The 22725-nt window shown below is 37.0% G+C and overlaps 1 protein-coding gene across 2 annotated transcripts in view; it reads left to right on the forward strand.

Moving 5' to 3' along the window:
- FRRS1 (ferric chelate reductase 1) overlaps positions 1 to 17474 on the forward strand; it is a 52021-nt gene extending 34547 nt beyond the window's left edge. For both annotated transcript variants that reach the window (XM_025872271.2, XM_073896258.1), the window contains exons 9-16: positions 6108 to 6221; positions 7567 to 7679; positions 9675 to 9761; positions 11910 to 12007; positions 12559 to 12617; positions 13441 to 13584; positions 14733 to 14794; positions 14877 to 17474. In XM_025872271.2, coding sequence (XP_025728056.1) covers positions 6108 to 6221; positions 7567 to 7679; positions 9675 to 9761; positions 11910 to 12007; positions 12559 to 12617; positions 13441 to 13584; positions 14733 to 14794; positions 14877 to 14969 — 770 coding nt within the window. In that variant the 3' untranslated portion in view covers positions 14970 to 17474. The remainder of the gene's footprint in view (positions 1 to 6107; positions 6222 to 7566; positions 7680 to 9674; positions 9762 to 11909; positions 12008 to 12558; positions 12618 to 13440; positions 13585 to 14732; positions 14795 to 14876) is intronic.
- The last annotated feature ends 5251 nt before the right edge of the window (positions 17475 to 22725 follow it).

The following is a 22725-nucleotide window of genomic DNA, read 5'->3' on the forward strand; positions in this document are numbered from 1 at the left end:
GAAGAGGAAGAGCAGAAATGTGGTGTAGGTAAAATTGTGAAAAGCCTTTGCATATTCTATCATGTGGTTTTGGTTTTATACTATGGGTAAAGGGGACACAATGGTTTTGAAGCAGGTTAAAGTATCTCCTCAGTGTTACGAGAAAATTTAGGAATATTTGTAGATTTAGTTGTAGGTGATATATATAGTTATTTTAGTCAAATCATGTAGTCTTGTTTGCGCCAGCAACAGCAAAAATAGCTTGAAAATCATTTCTTGGTTAAGTGATAATAATGAAGAAAAACTACTCCATGCTAATGACTGCCAGTCACTGGCTAAGCACTGTAGTTAGATCCTTCATTTTTATCTTCATAAAAATTAGATTAGATATGTACCCTTTTACTATCCCTGTTTCATCCGGGAGGAAACAGAGGCTTAGGAGCGGTTAAGTAATTTGCCCAGATGAGTCCATGGTAGAGCTGGAATTTGAACCCAAACTCTTTGACCTCAGAGCCTAAGTCATCAACACTTTTGAACATGGAAAATGTAGGAATTGAATTTTTCATGAGGAAAAGGGTCAGATATTTGTGTTTTTAAACAGATGCCCCTCAGGTAGAGGTAATTGTGTTTGTTGTTACTATGGCTCTCACTCATTGTGCATTACATATATCCCATGTCTCGCAGAGGCTTTGTCAGTAGACATTATATTGCCCATTTAAGAGAAGGAAACTGGAACCTAGAGAGGCTAAGTAACTTGTTCCAAATCAAACAAGTAGCAGAGTCAGAAATTACATCCCAGGCTGTTGCGCTTACAGAAGTTGTGCCCTTTCCATCATACCAGACTGCTTCCTTTGGTGCTCAGAATGGTACAGGTGCTCCATGAGTGACTAATGAAGCAAATGGATGTCTTCAGTTGCTAGGGGATTTAATGGTTTGCATTTGTACTTTAAAAAACTTGATACTTAGGGGCACCTGGGTGGCTCAGTCAGTTAAGCATCTGCCTTTGGCTCAGGTCATGATCTTGGGGTCCTGGGATTGAGCCCCATGTCAGACTCCCTGCTCAGCTGGGAGCCTGCTTCTCCCTCTGCCTCTACCCCTCCTCCCTGCTCATGCTCCCTCTCTCAATTAAATAAATAAAATCTTTTAAAAAAACTTGATACTTAAAAAATTTACACTTTAAAAGAAAAGCAATTTCATTTAAGTAGATGAATTCTATTATATAATAAATTGTGTGTGGCGGTGTGTATGACAATGCCAAAACTTTCGTCTTAGGTCAGCACTGTAGAAATTGAAATGCATTTTCTGACAGAAACAATATTTTAAGTGATAGTTCCAATATTCCCCCAGAAAAACCTAGTTCATGGATAATATAGGTGCAGAATGGAGCATTGCTGTATCTCCCTCTCCTGCTTGTGTTGCTATGCTGATGGTATGATGGGGAGAATCTCTATCTTTTGTGGTGTTTCTCATAGTGTGGCCCCAAACAACCTGCTTCAGAACCATTTGGAGTTGACTGCTGAAAATGTAGATTCCCGAACTCCAGCTTAGACTCACTGAATCTCTGTCGTTGATGTTTGGAATCTGTATTTTTAACAAACATTCCAGGTGATTGTTTTGTGTACTGTGGTTTGAGAACTTACTACTCTAGGACAAGGTTCTCCCAAATAAGGTGTATACATTGTAAGGCAGTTTAGGGGATACAAGGAGCAACACTAGAACCTTCTATTTAGATTTATTTTATCTCATCTCATCTAAAAAATTTCTATTTTAATATATTTTACAGTGTTCATAATGCATTAAGACAATAGTACATGAATATGTTCTAAAGTATACATATATTGGGAGCACAGACGCATTTTAAAAAATTTTTTATTTCTTTAAAGATTTTATTTCTTTATTTGAGAGAGAGAGAGAGAACAGGAGCAGAGGGGTAGGGCAGAGGGAGAGGGAGAAGCAGACCCCCTGCTGAGCAGGGAGCCCCATCTGGGGCTCGATCCCAGGACCCCAGGATCATGACCTGAGCTGAAGGCAGCCGCTCAACCGACTGAGCCACCCAGGTGCCCCGGACTCATTTTTTTTAAACTGGTGGAGTGCAAAGCAAAAATGCAAAACAAAACCTTAAAAAAAACCCCAAAACCCAAATCTTGGCATTAATGCTTCAGGGGATAAACTTTCCATTACCCTTGTATTGGGGAACAAAATACAATTGCCACATAAATCATTCTCTTCTGTTATCTAGTTATATGTATGTGAACCATTTATAAATTGCACTCTCCTTAAAAGCAGTGAGACTTTGTGAGGTCGAAACCATTTTTCAAAGCAATCATAAAATCTCTGTGACCCATATAAATGTAAAATGTACCCAATTGCAGTAAAATCCCTTTAAAACCTTTTTCTAATGCTGTTTTTCCGCCCCAGAATGGTGACATTGTCCTATCATGAGATAAGCAGTCATGGGAAATGATAGAACTTATCATTGGGTGAATTACTTATTCACTCACTTGGGTGAATAAGTAATTCACAATTAGGAAATCTACCAATTTAAATAACGAATTGGAGACCCCGTTATCACATGACCAGTTATTTTAACAATTTAGAAATACCACACATCACGTAATACTGTAGAGCCTTGTACTAAACATGAAGTCAATCTGCCTTAGAGCAGAAATCCAAGATTATAATGGAGCCATACGAAGGAATCCCAAAATTATAATGGACTTCTGCTTTTATGAAGGTTAAGTTCTTGGTTAGCCTATGGGTCTGCAGTGAATCAGAGCTTAAAAACACTTTCTTCCAACTTGCCTCTCAGGCTATTGTGGAATGTGGTCTGGTTTTCATCACCACAACTCTATTAATTCAGTATAATTCCTGATAGTTATTGTTTCTTTCTTCTTGACTCTCTTCTCTAGGTATTCATTACATAAAACTTTTTGTGTTTTCTGCTTTCTCTCCGCTCCTCTCTGTTATAAACAAGCCATGATATAGTAGTATTTGTGAAATGAATAACCAGTTGTCCTAACACCATTTTTTGAATAGTTTATTTTATCTCTGCTGCTTCAGAAGCCTCTTTATTGTGTGCCAAACATCTATCAGTAAATCAAACTATTTCTAGTTTATTCTTCCATTACTCAATTACTGTGTCAGTTGAAGCTACTCTAGCTTTATAATAGGTTCTGAATTTTGATAGAGCATGATTCCCCTCCTGGCCTCCTTTTTCAGGAATTCTTGCCTCTTTGTTGTGTATCTATTCTTCTAGATAAACTTTAGAAATGATTGTCAGATTCCATTGCAAATCCTGTTGGGGTTGTGATTGGAATTGCAGTGAAATTTTAGATTAATTTTGGAAATAATCAACATCTTTGCAATAGTGAGTCTTTCTGTCCAGGAATATATTGGATATTCCATTGATTAAAATCTGGTGGTTTTCTTCATGTCTTCATATAGGTTTATATATTTTTTGTTACTTTGTTTCTATGTATTTTATAGATTTCTAATACAAACTATTGTGAATGGGATTATTTTTCTTCATTTTCTAAATTTGTTGGTGTATAGGAAAGTTACTGATTTTTGAATGTTTATCTTGAATTTAGCCATCTAGTTTGCCAGTTGATTATTTTGGATTTTCTAGATAAACGTCATATTTTATGCAAGTAACGACAAGGTTCAAAGACCTCATTTTTTTTGTTTCATTGCATTGTTTACTCCTCCCAGAAAAAGTGGACTGGTAGTGGTGCTGTGGCAAGCATTCTTGTCTTGCTCCTAAATTTGATGGGAATGCTTCTGATATTCAGTGTTGTGTCATGTTTATTGTATTTTTTTGGTGGATATCTCTTATGGTGTTTTAGGAAATGATCTTTTCCTAACTTTACAGAGTTCATGACATGAACATGTGCTGAATTTCATCTGATGCCTTTTAGGCAGCAATTGAGATAATATTTTACCATTACTTTTATAGACTTCAGAATGGCAAACAGTCCTCACTTTATTGGGATAAACCTTGCTTGGCTACGTTTCATAGCTCTCTTAATGGGCAGTTGATTTGAATCACTAATATTTTATTTAAACTTTTTGTATCTATATTTGTAATTGATTTTTGTCTGTGGTTGTGGGATTGTGTGTGTGTGTGCATGCATGCCTCGTTTTGGTTTCGGTGTTATGCTAATCTCATAGAATGAACCCTAGAAGACCTTAAATAAATAAGAATTTTTAAAGTTAAAATTTTTTTTTTAATTGTATAATAGAACTCATCCACATAATAACTGTCTGAACCTTTAGGGATAGAAATATTTGACTAATTAAAAAAATTCTTCTACCATTATTACTCTCCAGAATTACTACTACTTCTTTGGTGAAGTTTTATAATTCTAGGTTTTTCCATAAATTCATCCATTTCATTTAGATTTTAAAATATTTTTGGCTTACTTAAAGTTGTATGTAGCATTTTCTTATAATTTTGAAGAGTATCTTCTATTATCAGCTTCTGTGTCACCCTTTTTATTTCTAATACTGTTTGTGTTCTTTTTATCTTGTGGTTGGACTTGCCAAAAACTCAGTCGATTTCATTGGCCTTTTATAGACTTTATTTTTGACTTACTAGTTTGTTAATTTCTACCTTTGTTTTTAACCAATCTTCCTTTCCGTTTTCCTGGGTTATATTTTGTTGGTGTAAACACCTCTTGAATTAAATGATGACTTAAATACTTGAAGTCTTTTTTTTTTTTTAAAGATTTTATTTATTTATGTGTGAGAGAGAGACAGAGACAGTGACAGAGATAGAAAGAGCACAGGTAGGGAGGAGAGGGAGAAGCAGACTCCCTGCTGAGCAAAGAGCCCGAGTGGGGCTCCATCCCAGGACCCTGGGATCATGACCTGAGCTGAAGGCAGACACTTGACTGACTGAGCCACCCAGGGCCCCTAAGTCTTTTTTTTTTTTTTTTTTAAAGGAAATGCTTTTTAAATGATAAAAACTTCTTTTGAATAGTACCTTGATTGCATCACATGTGTTTTGATATGAAGGGTCTTCATTATTACTCATTTTAAAGAAGATTTGCAATTTAAATTTTGATTTCCTGTTTAGCCCCAGGGTTATTTAGAAGAGTAGTTTTATAAATATCTAGATGGATCATTTTTTCCTAGCTTTTTGTTGTTTTAGTTTTGTTGTGTTTTGGATAAATAATATAACCTGTATCTTATATAATTATTTCTTTTTGGAAATTATTGAGATGTAGTCTATAGTCTAGTACTTATTTTATTGGGGTAAAGATTCCTATATATCTGTTATATCAAATTTCTTAATTCCTTTTATTCTTTTTGACAGTTGTGTTGTATTCTAAAAATAATGTGTGTTCCATGATTTATTCTCCTAATGATGGACATTTAGCTTGCTTAAATTTTTTTTTTTTGGTCCAGCACAAAAACCCCACTTCTCGTAGACATTCTCATACATATATCTTTGGGTAAAAGGGGAGTATTTATGTAGGATAGATTCCCAGAATGAACAGCCACACATACATACTCACATACCAGACTAATTCTATACATTCACAGACTTAATCTTATACATAATAAATAATAACACATCCTTAATTTGTTTATATCACTGTTATTTGGGATTTTGATTTGTTAGTCAAAGCCAGTCCAAATTGACCATATGCCAAATAATATAATATTGCATCAACATGCTTTTGTTTGTCTTTGATCCACCCACTTTGTCCAGGTCCAAGTTCTGTTAGTTTAGTCTAGGATTCCAGATTTTTAAAAGTATGTAGTATCTTTGAAGAATTGTATTTGACATTTTCAGTGATTTTTGATATTACCAGTGATCATCTTGACTTCACAGTGTTTGGTCTCTTGCATACCACCAGCTCTTTCAGCATAACTTCTCCATTCTTTGTCCTCGTTTTGATTCATCTCTTGATTGGCTAAATTATTTCTTTAACTTTTTTCAAGATGATCATGTGTGCTTGTGTATAGATTTATGTGGCTTTTGCATATGAGTGGCATCTCTGATGATATTTATTTATTTTTATTACCATAAGAAAGTTTGTTTCTTTGCCATGCCACTGTCTCTCCATTCCTTGTCTCCCGAGGAAGTAATTCTTCTTCATTTTCTTTTTGTGAAATTTCAGGTCAAATTTATAAGCATTCTCAGCAACCTTTGATTACATATGAAAAATATAATGTGACAGACTATCCAAGGAACGTGGGAGGATCCCGTTCTTTTTTCCTTCTGAAGGCTCATGGTAAGTTACGTGTGTAGTATTATTACTACTTTGTGTAATAAATTTACCTGATGACTTAGTGCTGGCTGGATTAGGAATGGTGGTGGGCATAATTTACCAAATGTTCATCCATCTTCTGTGTTTAAATATTAACATTTGCAGGTAGCAATGTCTATCTTAATGTTTTCTCCTTTTTATTAAAAATGGAAAATAGGGATAAGTCAGTGGTTTTAACCCTGGCTGTACATTAAAATCACTAATGGAGCTTTTAAGACATCTATAATTTTTAAAGAGTGCCCTAGTTATTTCTAACTGTAGCCAGAGTTGAGTATCTGGGTTAATCAATTTAATTTTTGTGAGACCTTAATTAGGCCATTTATTAAAATAAAAGCTTATAATAGAAGAGTGCTTTGTGATTTTGATTGTTTAACAGTAGTTTGGTTTCAAAGATACAGTTTTGTTGAAGAACTGATCAGTGTGTAAGTAATTGAGGGTGTACAAATTACTCAGTGCTATACACATGATGATTTTAATCATGAAATGATTAAATCATTAAAATGATGACATTAACCACGTTGGAAGAGCAATAGCCCCCAAATAAGGCCCTAACATGCTTGGTTCTACAGATGAAAGTTGATTCCATTTGAAAAGTAGCCGGTTTATTGTTGAAAAGATGGGATTTAAAAGTAGGGGAATAATGTAGTGTATGCTTGTATGGGGTGGGGAATCTGTCCTTATTTGGTATATTTCCTTTATATTCCCAGAGTTATTCCTTCCAGTAGAGTTTCAATAAATGTCATCATAGTTAAGCTTGAAAATAATTTTATTATTGGTAATTTGCTTCTACTAGTAGCTCCAGGGTGACAGTAGTTGGATTTCACATGTAACCTGCCTATTTGTTTTTCACTGTTTTTGGAATGAGAAGTGAGAAGATGCTCACCTACCTGCAGAAGGGCTGTATTAGTGTCATGGTTAAGAGCACAGTTGCTGACGCCAGACTGGGTTTGGATCCCAACTTTGTAACCTTAGGCGAGTTACTTAACTTCTCTCTTCCTTAGTTTCCCTATCCAGCAAAACCTGAATAATAATTGTAACTACTGAATGGGATTGTTTTAAGATCAATTAGAGTAATACATGTAAAGCGCTCGGAGACAGTGCCTGGCACACGGTAGGAGCGACGGAAGTGTTAGCTATTAGAAGTAGTAGTGGTGGTGGTAAAAGCTATGATATGCAGGATGTTTTTAGGTTATGCTTACGTTCATTGAATGTATTTCCTTAGTTGTTTTCCATGTTCTGAGCATTTGGCGTGGCCCTTTAAGAAACAGCGTGGTTTGTGTTGTCAACCATTTTATTTTCCCACCTGCAGGTGCCTTAATGTTTGTGGCATGGATGACTACCGTGAGCATAGGTGTGCTCATTGCTCGGTTCTTCAAATCTGTTTGGTCAAAGGCTTTCTTTGGTCAAGCAGCTTGGTTTCAGGTAGGCAGGAGAAAAAGTTTAATGCAATTTCCATATTATTTGAACACTGCAACATGAAAACATACATAGTATGCGGGTTTCTTTCCCTTTTCTTTCTTTTTTTTTTTGTGGTTATAGTTGTTGTAGTTGTGGAATCCTAATAATTCCTTCATTTTGCTCTTTGGTTTCCTAACCAGTTGGGAAGAGACATAAGATACTTGATGGGGGTCAAAATAGAGACAGTTTTATGAGGGTAAGGCTGGATTGGAGAATGTCTCAGGACCATGTGCATCCCTTTGCAACATAGACTCTGGGACCCAAAAGACCCTGACTTACATGCCTATTGGACGAGGGTAGAGCCTGGAAGAGCATTCATTCACTGCTTTCACTGAGTACAGATAGGTCAAGGCGGATGGGAGAGCCGAAGAAAGAAGTAGCGAGGGTTAATGCATTTCCAAACAGGGGTCTGTCCTCTGGTTGATGCCAATGAATGTTAGACTGTCCCTAACTCACTAATTAAGATCATCTATCTACTCTGTAGGTGGGAAGAGGAGCTAGAAGTGTTTTTTTTCATGCTGCCTTTTTGCATGGGATGAGGAGGCAGACTTAATAGAAAGACAAGAGTCAATAAGCACACCTCAAAACAAAGCAAAACAACCTTCTCTTTCACATGTCATGGAGTGTAGATGTTGCACATATAGTGGAAGATCAGTGAGTCTGTGTTGAGATAGCATGTACATGTCTGCTTTTGAGAAAATACTGTTTATTGAAATAGTTTGAACTTTATAAGGAGTATTCTTGAAACTTTATGTACATATAAATTTGTAGCCTTTAAGACTTACCTTATCTAACCTGGTTTCTCACTATTGGCTGACAGGGTCAGTCTGTTTTGTATGTTCTCACTACTGCTATGCACCTTGCTCGCCTTTGTCTCTGCCTTTGATTTCACTCTCTCTCTCTCTCTCTGTGTCATCTGCTCGTATGGATATTCCCAAATGGAAAATTCTTTGTGTCTCCACTTTACCACTTTAGTTCTCTACTGCCTTTAAAACTCTGCTGTCTCTACATGTAGTACGATATATAGAGTGATTACGTGTCCTCCTTTCCCTGAGATAGTTTTTGTTTGCACCATTTATCCTGACATATTCAATTAACAGTGTCATTCCACTTGCATGATTTAGACAATGAATGACATTTCATATATGTTTCATCTCCTCACTTGTATGCTGAGCTCCTCGGGAGGCAGTATTTTCAATTTCCTTGCTGTCTCATGGTATCCGGTACAGCACTGTGCTTGGTGGTGGAACTTAATAAAGGAAGGAAATGAAGGACTTTTGGCGAGTAGGTATGCTGCGTGTGTGAAATAGCCGTTAATGCTGCTCTGTGCAGGTGAAGTCTTGGCAAATGCTTTTGAATGACGAGGATGGCAGCTTAGAGTTTTCTTGAAGGTCAGTTGTTTACTAATTTTTTTTTTTTTAACTCACAGCAAACGGTGATTAGATGTCCATCGAATGCGTGCCTTCAGTGACTCCCACCCCTCAGTCATCTTGCCACAGTAACGCCAACTCCTTCCTCTTAGTTGGCTAATTGTATTCTTTTTTTTTTAAATTTTTTATTGTTATGTTAATCACCATATATTACATCATTAGTTTTTGATGCAGTGTTCCATGATTCATTGTTTGTGCATAACACCCAGTGCTCCACGCAGAACGTGCCCTCCTCAATACCCATCACCAGGCTAACCCATCCCCCTGCCCCCCTCCCCTCTAGAACCCTCAGTTTGTTTTTCAGAGTCCATCATCTCTCATGGTTCGTCTCCCCCTCTGACATACTCCCCTTTTCTTCCTCTCCTGTTATCTTCTTCTTTTTCTTTTTTCTTAAAATATGTTGCATTATTTGTTTCAGAAGTACAGATCTGTGATTCAACAGTCTTGCACAATTCACAGCGCTCACCATAGCACATACCCTCCCCAATGTGGCTAATTGTATTCTTATGGTTACATTTCACCCTTGCAGGTGCATCGGATGCTCATGCTCACGACCACTGCCCTTACCTGCATTGCTTTTGTTCTGCCGTTTGTTTACAGAGGAGGCTGGAGTTGGGTAGGTATCTCTCAAACAGGATGTTTTTATATAAATTCATTTTGATGTCAAAGGAGGTTGCTGTTTCATTCTCAAATGAGAGGTTAAAAGGTATTTCTGCGTACATCTCTCTTTCCTTTTTTTAATCATCTGGCAACTGTTCCATATGGCTGGGGGGTCAGGAAATAGAGTGAGGATGTCGTTGCAGATTACTTGATAATGAAATATATTTTTAGGCTGCATCAAACGTTATGAATACTCTACATAGCTTGGGTGAGTTTTCTTACTATGGAGCAGTGAAAATTCAGTGTGCTATCTAAGGAACGTGAACCTTGTAAGTGGTTTTCTCTAACTAATACTATGATTACCACTAAGCAAATGTTAGAGCGAAGATATTTACTGGTATGCTCACCAGTGATTCTTCAGCACCCAGAGCAGCTTCTGGTATATAGTAGGTCCTCAGTAAATATTGAATGAATGAATAAGGCTTACGAAGAATAAGTGATGTACCTAAGGTCAGATCTGTGCTTCCATGACATTTCTCCGATTTCATAGCCAGTCAGAATTTGATCTCAAACTTTGATGTTTCCATTTGCGTTGTTGCTATAAGGGCAAGATTGATGAATCTTGGGTCACTAGGAAACCTCCCTCCTGCTTTTTTTTTTTTTTAAAGATTTTATTTATTTATTTGAGAGAGAGAGAGAATGAGAGAGAGAGAGCACGAGAGGGAACAGGGTCAGAGGGAGAAGCAGACTCCCTGCTGAGCAGGGAGCCCAATGCGGGACTCGATCCCGGGACTCCAGGATCATGACCTGAGCCGAAGGCAGTCGCTTAACCAACTGAGCCACCCAGGCGCCCCTCCCTCCTGCTTTTTAGGTAGTTTCTAAATTGGTCAACCTATTTTTTTTAAAGGAAATGATGAAGATTTTCTGATATGAACCTAGACATCAGAACCTTATTTTATGCAGGTATTTGGGACAAGAGTAATGCTTATTTTATGAGCTTTGTAGTTGCAGTCTTTGCAGTTTATGAATTGGATCATATAAAGGGGAGACTATAGTAGTCATGTCACAGGCTTTTTGAGAATTGAGAGTTAATTAGCTGAAAGCACTTAGGATAGCTTCGTGCACATTCTAAACACATATAGGAATTTCATTGCTATTGTTACTGTCGTTTTATGAAATAGAGGCACTTTGCCTCTCCATGGTCCTGGTTATAATTTTATCTGTCTATAACCGAGTCCATAGCTTGAGCGTGTTTTTATAATGTTCTTTTGTCAGCTTACTGTTCCTCTTGACCAAAGCTTCCCATCATGGCTTAGAAACCATTATACCCTTGTTCTAGATCACAGATTTTAAAGCCTACCCAAGCATGGCAGTCAGTGACAACAGACTGTAATATTCCCCCACCTAAACATGTCACAGGTTAGAACATCTTCTTAGTCTCTCTCTTAAGTTTTTAAGTGGAATAGTTGTGCTAAGCGGTCTACTGTCTTCTGTTTTGAGCAAGCATGTAGCATCTCTAAGAGAGGAGTGGAGCTGACAGTGTTGCAATACTTTGTTGATGTTTTTTCTCAGGTTATCCCTCCATTCTGAACAGAGGAGCTAAGATTTTAATGCAGTGGCTATATGGGTTATTCATTTAATCAACATTTGTTGAGTGATTAAGGCTCTGTTAAGCATTGGAGTTACAGGGAATCATATGGAACCTTCAGCTCAGGGAAACACAGAGTTCTAAACAAAATTACCATACATTGGGGTGATTGCTCTTGATATGGGGATACTAACTAGTCCTAGGTGGGCTGTACTGGTGTTGGTGATCATCTAACATCCTGATGGGGGAGAGGCAGCACCCTACATGGATTCCAGCACAACCATTTACACACTGTGTGTCGTTGGACAGGCTGCTTGTTATCTCTAAGCCTCAGTTCCCCATGAAAGTGGGGTATTGGTAACTGTCAAGCATTGTAGTGAGCATCAGGAATAATGGATATAAAGTACATGCCTGGTATACAGTAGGTGCTCAGTGAATGGTGCCTGTTCTTATTAGTAAATGTTTTAAGCTACAGAAAAACACTAAGAATACATCATCTATGTGTATTATTTTTAACTTGAGGATTTACATTGATGGGTGAGGTCGAGACCATTAAAATCATGTAACTTTGTTCAGCATGCAGGTTATCACCCGTACCTTGGTTGTATAGTGATGATTTTAGCAGTTCTTCAGCCTCTTTTGGCAGCCTTCAGGCCAACTTTACATGACCCAAGGTACTTAGAGCTTTTATATATAAATGGTCTTAATGTGGATATCATTATTTGGCAAACTAATTCCTTTTTTTTATTATTATTATGTTATGTTAATCACCATACATTACATCATTAGTTTTTGATGTAGTGTTCCATGATTCATTGTTTGTGCATAAAACCCAGTGCTCCATGCAGAACGTGCCCTCTTTAATACCCATTACCAGGCTAACCCATCCCCCTCCCCCCCTCCCCTCTAGAACCCTCAGTTTGTTTCTCAGAGTCCATAATCTCTCATGGTTCGTCTCCCCCTCCGATTTCCCCCCCTTCATTCTTCCCCTCCTGCTATCTTCTTCTTCTTCTTCTTTTTTTTTTAAATGAACTCCTTTTTAAGTGAAAACACTTTGCATGTTATAAAATTCAGTGATAAATTATATTTACTTTAAGGGGCTTTAAAATGTATTTCAGATACCTAATTCCTAGGCAATAAGGGAAATTGCGTGCTTTTTATTCTCTTGGGAATTAATTGTAGTTCTATCACTTTGGAGAATACTGACTGGTTCTTTATTTGGTAGAAGGCAAATGTTTAACTGGACGCACTGGAGTGTGGGTACAGCTGCTAGAATAATAGCAGGTAAGTAATTGTGATGCCACTTATTCCTATATAATTGCTGGTGGTTTATATTGCAGGTGGTAATTTGGCTTAAATGATTTTTAGATGTATTATTAATTGGAGTAATTGGTTGTTGAGGAGAGATCAGCCTTAAACATTGAAATCCAGAAAGTAATTTCTAGAGGTGACTATTTAAGTCATTATTTCAGTTTTAAGTTTAAGGTTTTTGAAATGGCTTTAAAACTTTACTTCTAAGACTCTTTTTTTTTTTTAGCATTTGCCTTTGCCCACAGAATAAGCTGTGCTAACAGCCAAACGCTCAAGTTGAGGGTCATTTGTGAGTTGGGCTGAGGTGGGCTGTGGGCATCCCAGCCTTCTGTCTGCAGGTCCTTTCCATGGAGATGGTACCTTCCAGGGAAGGGTGATTTTCAAAAGTCAGATGTGGTTATCCAATGTATTTTGATGCTTTGTATAATAAATACATAAACTGACACCTCGTATTCTTATGTTTTGATAGTCTTTGGGGGTTCTTCGTGGAAGGAGGAGTATAGTGAACAATGATTTCCATACTTTTCTCCCTTTCCTACATTGCAGACTTAAAACATTTTGGAAAGTTTGAGTGTCTCTTTTTAAACAATTAATAGATCATAATTATAATTTCCCATCTTACTGTTTCTAGTCTTACAATTAAAAAAAGATTAAAATGTTAATTATTTGGTCTTAAATATTAGTCTAATTCATCTCATAAACTCTTTTACTGTGTTTTACTTGATATAATACACACATAATTACCTCACTTGAGGGTGACTACATTTGAATATATATATTTTTCTTATAAATGTAGTGGCAGCAATGTTCCTGGGAATGGATTTACCAGGACTAGATCTTCCTGGCCCATGGAAAACCTATACAATGATTGGATTTGTAGCCTGGCACGTTGGGACGGAGATTGTTCTGGAGATACATGCCTACCGACTTTCTCGAAAAGGTAACCTGCTCAAACAGCCATGTTATATAGAATCACCTTTATACAAACTCTAGGAATGTGATTAGTTTCTAGATACTGATGGTTGGCTCTTACAGGATGGCTCACTAAAACTGTGGTGATTAGTCAGTGTTAGAACTCATGGAAATATTCTGCCCTTGCTTTTTATACTCATTAGTATTACAATTTATGAGGAAAAAAAGGGAACGGTTTTAGGTTTTAGGGAAGAAGTCTTTTTTAATAATGCTTGTCTGACTTGGAGCCAGTCCACACTGAGAATCCTGAATGCATGGAGCTGAGAGAACTCAGAACTGGAGGAAGAAGAGATGCCTAAAGTCAACACAGGGCAAAGCTGCAGGCCGATTTTGCCTATTTGATAAACTTACCATGTACTAACACTTCAGTTGCCATCTACATCATATATAGCTAGCTAACTAGGCAAGTTAGATAGGAAGAACTTCTTTTACCCTGGCTTTCTAGTGGCAAGTCCATTTTGATCTTAGTGCGAAATGGACCTTAGGCAGGGTCAAGATACCTATAGCCATTAGGAATGGAGACATAAGTAGAGACTACGTGACATTTTACACTTGATCTTAGCCAAAAGGCCAAGAAGCGATGAAACTACGTGACATTTTAAACTAGCTTGGCTTCTGGGCTGTGTCCTTTGTGTCTTACTTAGTTTCCACCCCCCTAAATGATAAGTTAAGGTGGCCTTCTAAAAATAAGACCTCTTTGTTGTGAATCTAGGAGCCTGGGCAGCTTTTAGGAGCTGAGTAGTAAGTATCTATCCTGCCATTTTTGGTTCTCAATAGGGTCACATACATGGGGTTTCTGATGACCACTGAATTATGGCTTGCTATTTAAAATACATATGTACTTAAAACATGGTCTGTTAAGACTTTGATGTGGTGTTTATTGACCAGGAGAAGAGGCATATTTTAAGTCCCTTGACAAATATGTTCTGTAGCCCACTTGTCCCAGTTTGTGAGAGCCTTACATGTTCCGGAAGTTTGCAACATTTGGTAGCTTGATTTGGGAGAATATACACCTGGAAATCAACAAATGCTACACAACAGGACTTTTTGTTTTTTGAAAGTTAGTTTACCGGCATACTCACGGGTCTTACAAACTTATGTTGTTGTTTTTGACAGTTGAAATACTGGATGATGCCAGAATTCAGATCCTTCAGTCATTTACTGTAGCTGAAGCAGAAGTAAGTCCTCTTTTTCTTATTTATTGACACAAACTTCAATGATAGTCATTTCTTTCTTTCATGTCTCAATTTTTTCTTTCAGGGTCACGCTTTTAAAAAGGTGGTGTTTGCAGTTTATATCTGTGGGAATGTGACTTTTCTCATCATCTTCTTATCTGCCATCAACCAACTCTGAGCAAGCAAAGACCTTGGCTTTGCAGACCAGATGATGATGATCATTAAGCCAAAGAAACTTGAAGCTTATACTGACTGCCTGCAGCATATTCATGACTTCTGAATTGGAAGAGCAGGTCATACCTGTAGAGGAATTCTGAGTAGTGGTCTTTAGAGATCAACTTTCATCAGGGTCCTATGGACTCTAAAAAGGACGTCAAGCCTTTATGTATGATTCTGAGTGTAACCAGGGAAGGTTGTCCTTGAGGAGAAATGACTCTCAGATATTTTCCATGATGAGATTTTTAGAATGTTAGCATTTAAGAAAAGAACTGTTTGGAAAGACAGAAATGATGTTATTTGGAGGAAATGGAGATTGTATTAAAGTGAATATATTTTGGACTATAAAGGTGCTGTTTTAAGGAAAATATTTATGCTAGTTTATCTGAATGGTCTTTCTTAGGACTTTTTTTTGAGAAACTATGTTTTTCAGTCCAGTTTTTTGGACATGTCCTTTTTTCTATGTATTCTGTTACTTCTCTGGTAAAGGTGGAAGTGGGGCTTAACTTACATTGTATTAACATTTAAATATATTATGGATATTAGAATTTCTTTCTTAGCAATGAAATGCGAGTGTGCATCTTCTGCTTAAGACTGTATTTATATATTCAGTTACAGGGCTGAAAGGACATTTTATATATTAATTGTTTTTACTCTAAGATTTAAGTCCTAGCTTTTGGAGATTGTAGACTTGCATTTCAAAAATAATAAAATTTACCCTTGTGAATATATTTAGCAGTTACTCTCTTTCTTTGTGGTAATAAATAATATGGATGGTTCTTTTTTGTTAGAAGTTCCTGATGTTGTAATGAATTAGAATATATTCCTTCCTACTCCAATAGTCTCTTTTTTAATGGATGGATTTCATATTTGCTATGAGGACTTCTAGCCAGTGGGTGGCGCCATAATACCAAAGTACTGCTTTGTTCCTGTTCATTGTGTTAACTCATTTTTAGTACTTAGGTAATACCATGGAGTGGCATTTCCCTTAAATTCACCAACTCTTAATCTTTATTTGAAAAGTTTCTGCCTTTTTTGGGAGGGAGAGGGGGCTGGGGTTGTGAGTTAGAAACTGAAATTAGGGACTATTATTATGTTTCTGGTTACATTTCTGTTTGTTTTCTAACCATGATTATTTGTAACTATTGCTTGGTAGTTCCCTTTACATTCATCTGACCCTGTGATAAATGAATATCACTATCTTAAGCAGAGGAAGCAAGCAAGACTGGACATTCCTAAAAAAATATTTAGGAAGGCGTATTTTATCCTTTAGGTGTTCTGTCTGATTATCTTACAGTTTCTGCTTAGTCCAAGGACCTAATTTTTGTATTTGGTATAAATAATAGCCTTGTCTGTGTTTCCTACATCTTTTATGGGGTAAAACGATATGGAGTTTTAGTTTTGTTCCTTATATAGGTGTTTATCGTAAATAGCTTAGGGTTGAGATGTGGATCTTCTGTGTTCATGTTTTGTGAGTGTCAGGCTATTTACGGTCTAAACTTTCCTTTTAAATAGTTTCGTTAAAAACATTTTTTTAAATATAGAAAATTAAGTGTGCGCTAAAATATTTTCCTCCAGTTTTCAATTACACGGGGCTTAAAGGTTAATAAATTTCTTTTAATTAATTATATTCTGTATATGACAAAGAAACTTCCTTTAAAGGAAAATGAAGCTTGGTGTTTAGTTTTCAAATATGTGAGGTTATTGGGTCTCTAGTACTAAGGCTATTTTAACTTTTTCTTTTTCCCTGATTCATCTGTTGGCACTATTTTGCTGTATCATCAATTGATATACAGAGTTGTCCAAAAAGTCTTTCTTATTTAATCTTGATAAAGACACCATTTTATTAATACCAAATTATGATTTTTCTGCTTATGAATCGTTGATATCCACAGATTGAAAAATGCTTATTTTTCACTCCTGTCATTATTTCTTCTTGTTTTTGTAATAAACAATTTTTTTACAACTTCTTTTGATAGGAGTGTTTGTAAAACTAAATGTCTTTAGGTCTTCAGCAGTGTTGACCCCAGTGATCAAAATCATAAGTTTTCTTCCTAAAGATGATTTCCTCTATAAGATAAAAATAAGTATGTTTTTTGGAAAAGATGAAACAAATTCTCAAAAACTACGGTTGGGATAGTGTTCACAGCTGAGGCTATTTTTTGCTTTTATTATTTTCTGCTCTGTGGAGATGAATCTTAAGGGTTAGGTAGCCTATGGCATAAGTTAGTGAGTAAATGAATCAAAATCACTTTAGTGCTTACTTGATTTCAATCAGGATTTTGGCTGTAATGTGTGTGAAGCGATATTCATCCCTTCCACATCCTGTCTCAGTGCGGGATGCAGTGAAAAAAGACAGTGCTGACTGGCAGTCCATGCCAACTAGGAAGCTCTAGGGGCACATGTAGCTTTTGGCTGAAATTTTATTTATCTCTGTGTTCTGGTAAGGCAGGAAAAAAAAAAAGAACAAATGTCCTTGTTTAAGATAATCCATTATAGATGGGAATGAAAGATAGGAGTCTTCTAAGCTCTTCTCAGATTTGATGAGGATACACCCCGTTCCTACCCATATCCTGCTTCTTTCCTCCTTGCGCAGTGCCCAGGCTCATCTGCACTCAGGTCCCGGATGGTCATGATGGTGCCTGGAATGCCCATTGTGTTTCTCTCTTTGTAGCAAAAGCTAGTTTATCAAGTTCTATCTCAAGACCTTCCTTGTCTTGGAGGCTTCCCTGGCTCTCCCTTCCCCCTGGGTCTCTCCTGACCATCCTTACAAGTGGTGTGGTGTTGGGCTATGAGGCAGCTGATCGTGTCAATTAAAAAGGATTGGGAGCGGGGCGCCTGGGCGGCTCAGTTGCTTAAGAGCCTGCCTTCAGCTCAGGTCAGGATCTCGGGATCCTGGGAGTGATCCCGGGTTGGGCTCCCTGCTCAGCGGGGCGCCTGCTTCTCCCTCTCCCTCAGCCTGCCCCCACACCCGCTCATGTGCTCTCTCTCTCTCTCTCAAATAAATAAATAAAATCTTTAAAAAAATAAAAAAAAAAGTAAAAAGGACCAGGAGTTTGGGAATGGAGTTGGAAAATCTGTGTGTGCATGTTTATATTACAAGTTGCCTGTCCTTGGGCAAGTGACTTATGTTTTCTCTGAACCTGGTTCCTCACGGCAGTTGTGAGGAATGAATGAAGTGATTTCAACAAAAGGTGCTTTGTACATGTTATTGATGATGTTGGTGCTGTTTGATTACAGTGTTAAACTTTAGTCCTTTTTGCATATAAAATGTATATTTTTGTTTTATAAAAAATTTTGATTTTCACCATGAAAACATTATGCTCAGTGAAATAGCCAGGCATAAATGGACAACCAGGGTGTGATTTTATTTATTTGAAGTACCTAGACTTGTTAAATTTCATAGAGAAGAAAGTAGAGTGGTGATTACCAGGAGATGAGGGAGAAGAGGGAATGTTTAAATGTTTAAAACAGTTTCTGGGGCTCCTGGGTGGCTCAGCCATTAAGCGTCTGCCTTCAGCTCAGGTCATGATCCCAAGGTCATGGGATCAAGCCCCGCATCAGGCTCCCTGCTCCGTGGGAAGCCTGCTTCCCCCTCTCCTACTGCCCCTGCTTGTGCTCTGGCTCTCGCTGTGTCTCTCTCTGTAAAATCTTTAAAAAAAAAAAAATAATAAAATAGAGTTTCTGTTTGGGATGATGAAATAGTTCTGGAGATTGGTTGTGGTTATGCTTGCATAATACTGAATATATTTGATGCAATGAATTGTACACTTAAAAATGGTTAAAATGGTAAATGTTGTGTTACACATATTTTTTAACACACACACAAAAAAAGAAATTTGGTGTTCATAGCAGCACTGGTCACAATAGCCAAATGGTGGAACTAACCATGTCCATCAACAGGTGAATGGATAAACAAATTGTGGTCATACATATAAGAGAATATTATCAGCCATAGAAAGGAATGAGGTACTACTACATGCTATAATGTGGATGAACCTTCAAAACATTATAGTAAGTGAAAGAAGTCAGATGTAAAAGGTCACATACTATGATTCCCCTTATATGAAATATCCAGAATAGGTAAATTCATAGAGACAGCAGAGTGGTGGTTGCCATAGTCTTGAGGGTGGGGGAGGAGGGAATGAGTAATTGCGTACTGGGAATAAGATTTTATTTTGGAGTGATGAAAAAGTTTTGGAGATAGAGGTGATAGTTGTACAACATTGTGAATGTGAGAAATGCCACTAAATTGTTCACTGTAAAATGGTTATTTTATGTTGTGTAACTATCACCTCCGTTAAACAAATATTTGTCTTATTACTGCTTTTGAATTATACCTTTGGGTGGAAGGACCTGGGATTTTGCTGGCCCTAAACTTGGTATCAGCTTCATTATCTCATTATCAAAGAAGTTAATGTAATTTTATGTTATGCCTGGTTATATACCTCTAGTTTAGGGGAGAAAAAGTCCCTGGAACATAATCTTTAGTATAGCTTCTTCATATGATGTCTTATTCATGTGTAAAAGAAATTGTTATTGTACTCTGGATTTCCTGTAAGGACCTTAACACATTTCCTGATTTGTCTTCAGACACTGATACACGGTAATCAAATTCTTGGTATAAGAATTTCCTGAACCCATACGCCTTAAATATGTACCGCCAATAATGGCCGGGTGAGATCCTGCCAAACTGACTCTCCTCCAGAAAACTAGTGTAAACTCAAAAAAATAGCTATGTGAGGGTCCCAGAGAGTGAACAGAAGTAGGAGGATGCCGGAGAGGAGGACACACTCAGAGGAGGCAAATTGTTTAGAGTGCCCTGTTTTCAAAGTTTTTAAGTTCTGGGCAGTTGTAGTCAACTGTTTGCGGTGCTGGGTGGCAGGGGAACCACAGTGCTTCTGGCAGAGGAAACCAGAGAACTGATGGCTGGGCCAACTACTGCTGTCAGGGAGGGGTGAGATGATCTTGGAAAGAAAACATGAGAGAGCAGATCCCAATTCCTATTTGCCAAAAGCTCTGGTTGACCCTTGGATATGTTCACATGAGTGAAGCAAACACAAAGCGGTTAGAGCAAAGAAAAAAAGTTGACCTGAGTTTGGAACTGTAACACAAGAAACAGAGTTTGCATTCTAACCCAGTTAATTGAAAAGTTAATTGCTTCATTTCCAATGAAGCAGCATTCATTGGAGAAAAATAAGAGAATCCAGTATTTTTTTTTAAAGATTTATTTATTTGAGAAAGAGAGAGAACATGTATGTGTGTGGGGGGGGGAAGGGACAGAGGGAGAGGGAGAAAGAGAGAAGCAGACTCCCCCGAGTGCAGACCACACGTGGGGCTCAATCCCATGAGCCATGAGATCACAGCCTGAGCTGAAATCAAGAGTCAGATGCTTAAATGACTGAGCCACCCAGGTGCCCTGAGAATCCGGTATTTTTTAGTATATGTGCTGCCGAAGCGAGCACAAGAGAATCCGGTATTTTTATAACCTAATATTTTATGGTGTACAGATGATAATCCAGAATTACCTAAGGTAAGAAGAACCAGGAAATTCTGACCCATTCTCCAAAGTAAAGGTTGACTATCTTTTTCTCTAAAGGGCTTGATAAGGAATATTTTAGGCATTGTGAACTACATATGGTCTCTGTAGAATATATATATGTTTTTTTTGTTTTTTAACTAATCCTTCGAAAATTTGAGCAACCATTTTTAGCCTGTGGGCCATGGGAAAACATACAAAAACATACACAAACAGGATGTGGGATGGATTTTGCCTATGGGCTATGGTTTTTCAACCCATGCTTTAAAAAAGAATAATCAATGAAGACCAACCTTAAAGATTTCTTAGATGATTAGATTCAGGAGATAAGGATTTTAAAGCATCTATCATAACTATTCTCATGATGTAAAAGAATATATGCTTGCTATAAATAAAAAATATGCATAGAAATAGAAACAATACAGAAGGACCATATAGAAATTGGAGAGCTGAAAAAATAAAACTATTTGAAAAATTCCCTGGAGGGAATTAATATCAGAATGGAGATGACAGAGAAAAAACCCATGAACTTGAAGACAGATCAATGGAGATTGTCTAATTGTTAGAAGGAAAAGAATTTGGAAAAGAATTGAACAGAGTCTCTGGGACCTGTTAAATGATAGCATCTTTAGGTGTTATCTAAGAAGGAAAGGAGAATCTGAGATTATGACTGGAAAATCCCCAAATATGCTAAAAAGCTTAACTTTACCCACTCATGATGCAGGAAAACAACTTCAGAAAAAAAAAATGAAGTCAGTTATGCTTTTAAAAATCATAGTCAAGCTTTTGGAAGCAAAAAAACATAGAGCAAATCTTGAAATGAGAAAGAGAAAAGAGGGATTATATACAGGGAAACAATGATTTGTTTAACATCTGACTTCTCATAGGAATATATAGAGGCCAGAGAAAGTGGAACAACATCTTTAAAGTGCTGAAAGAAAAAGTCATCAAGAATTCTCCCTGAAAAAAAAAAATCCTTCAAGAATGAGGGCAAAATGGGGGCACCTGGGTGGCTCAGTTGGTTAAGTGTCTGCCTTTAGCTCAGGTTGTGATCCCAGGGTCCTGGGATTCAGCTTCATGTTGGGGTCCCTGCTCAGCAGAGCCTGCTTTTCCCTCTCCCTCTGCCCAATCTTACCTGCCCCCCGCTTGTGCTCTCTCTCTATCTCAAATAAATAAATGTAATATTTTTTTTTAAAAATGAGGGCAAAATGGTATTTTTGGGTGAAAGACATCTAAGAGAATTTGTTGCTAGCACATTTGAACTATAAGAAATGCAAAAGGAAGTTCTACAGGATAAAGAGAAGTGACACTAAATGGGAGCATGGATCCTCAGAATGGAATGAAGAGCACTCAAAATGGTAAATAATTGGTAAATATAAAATGCTTTTTGGGTTTTTCCCATTTAAATTCTTTATAATAAGTATGTCTGTTTAAAGCAAGCAAACAGAAAAGCCTACATTGTTTCATGGGGGCTTATAATATAGGTGAATGTACTACATATAACAAGTCAGTATAAAAGATGGGAAAGGATAATGGACCTATATAGTTGCAAAATGTCTGCATTTTATTTAAAGTTATACAATGTTAGTTCTCAGTAAGTTCTAAGTTCTAATGCAAAAAGTTAAGAATGTATATTGTAATTCCTAGAGAAAAAAATAAGACATATATAAAAAGCCAAAAAAAGAATTAACATGGAATTCTAAAATTATTTAAATAACTTTGAAAGGCAAGAAAAGAAAAATAAAGGAGGAAAAACAGAGGGGATAAAGAACAAATAATAAAATGGTAGGCCAAAACTCAGCCATATTAATAATTACATTAAACATTAGTGGACTAAATACTCCAATTAAAGGGCAGGGAATGTCAGACTGATAAAGGAAAACCCATGATGTGACTTAAATATAAAGAGGCAGATAGGTTGAAAGCAAATGAGTGAAAAAAGGTATACCATGAAACAGTAAGAACAAGGGGGCTGAAATGTCTGCTTTTATGCTAGATAATGCATTTCCAGCCAAGAGTATTATTAGAGATAAAAAGAGACCTTTCTTAATGACTGAAGTATTCATTTATCAAGAATACACTGCATTCATAATTGTTATATTCCTACCAGACTTCAAAACACATGAAGAAAAAGTTGGCAGAATTAAAGAGAAGCACTCATGATATAAAACACACAGCA

Source organism: Callorhinus ursinus, unplaced genomic scaffold (assembly GCF_003265705.2).
Source record: "Callorhinus ursinus isolate GAN/ISIS: 27379988/994484 unplaced genomic scaffold, GSC_fseal_2.0 scaffold9, whole genome shotgun sequence".
NCBI lineage: Eukaryota > Metazoa > Chordata > Mammalia > Carnivora > Otariidae > Callorhinus > Callorhinus ursinus.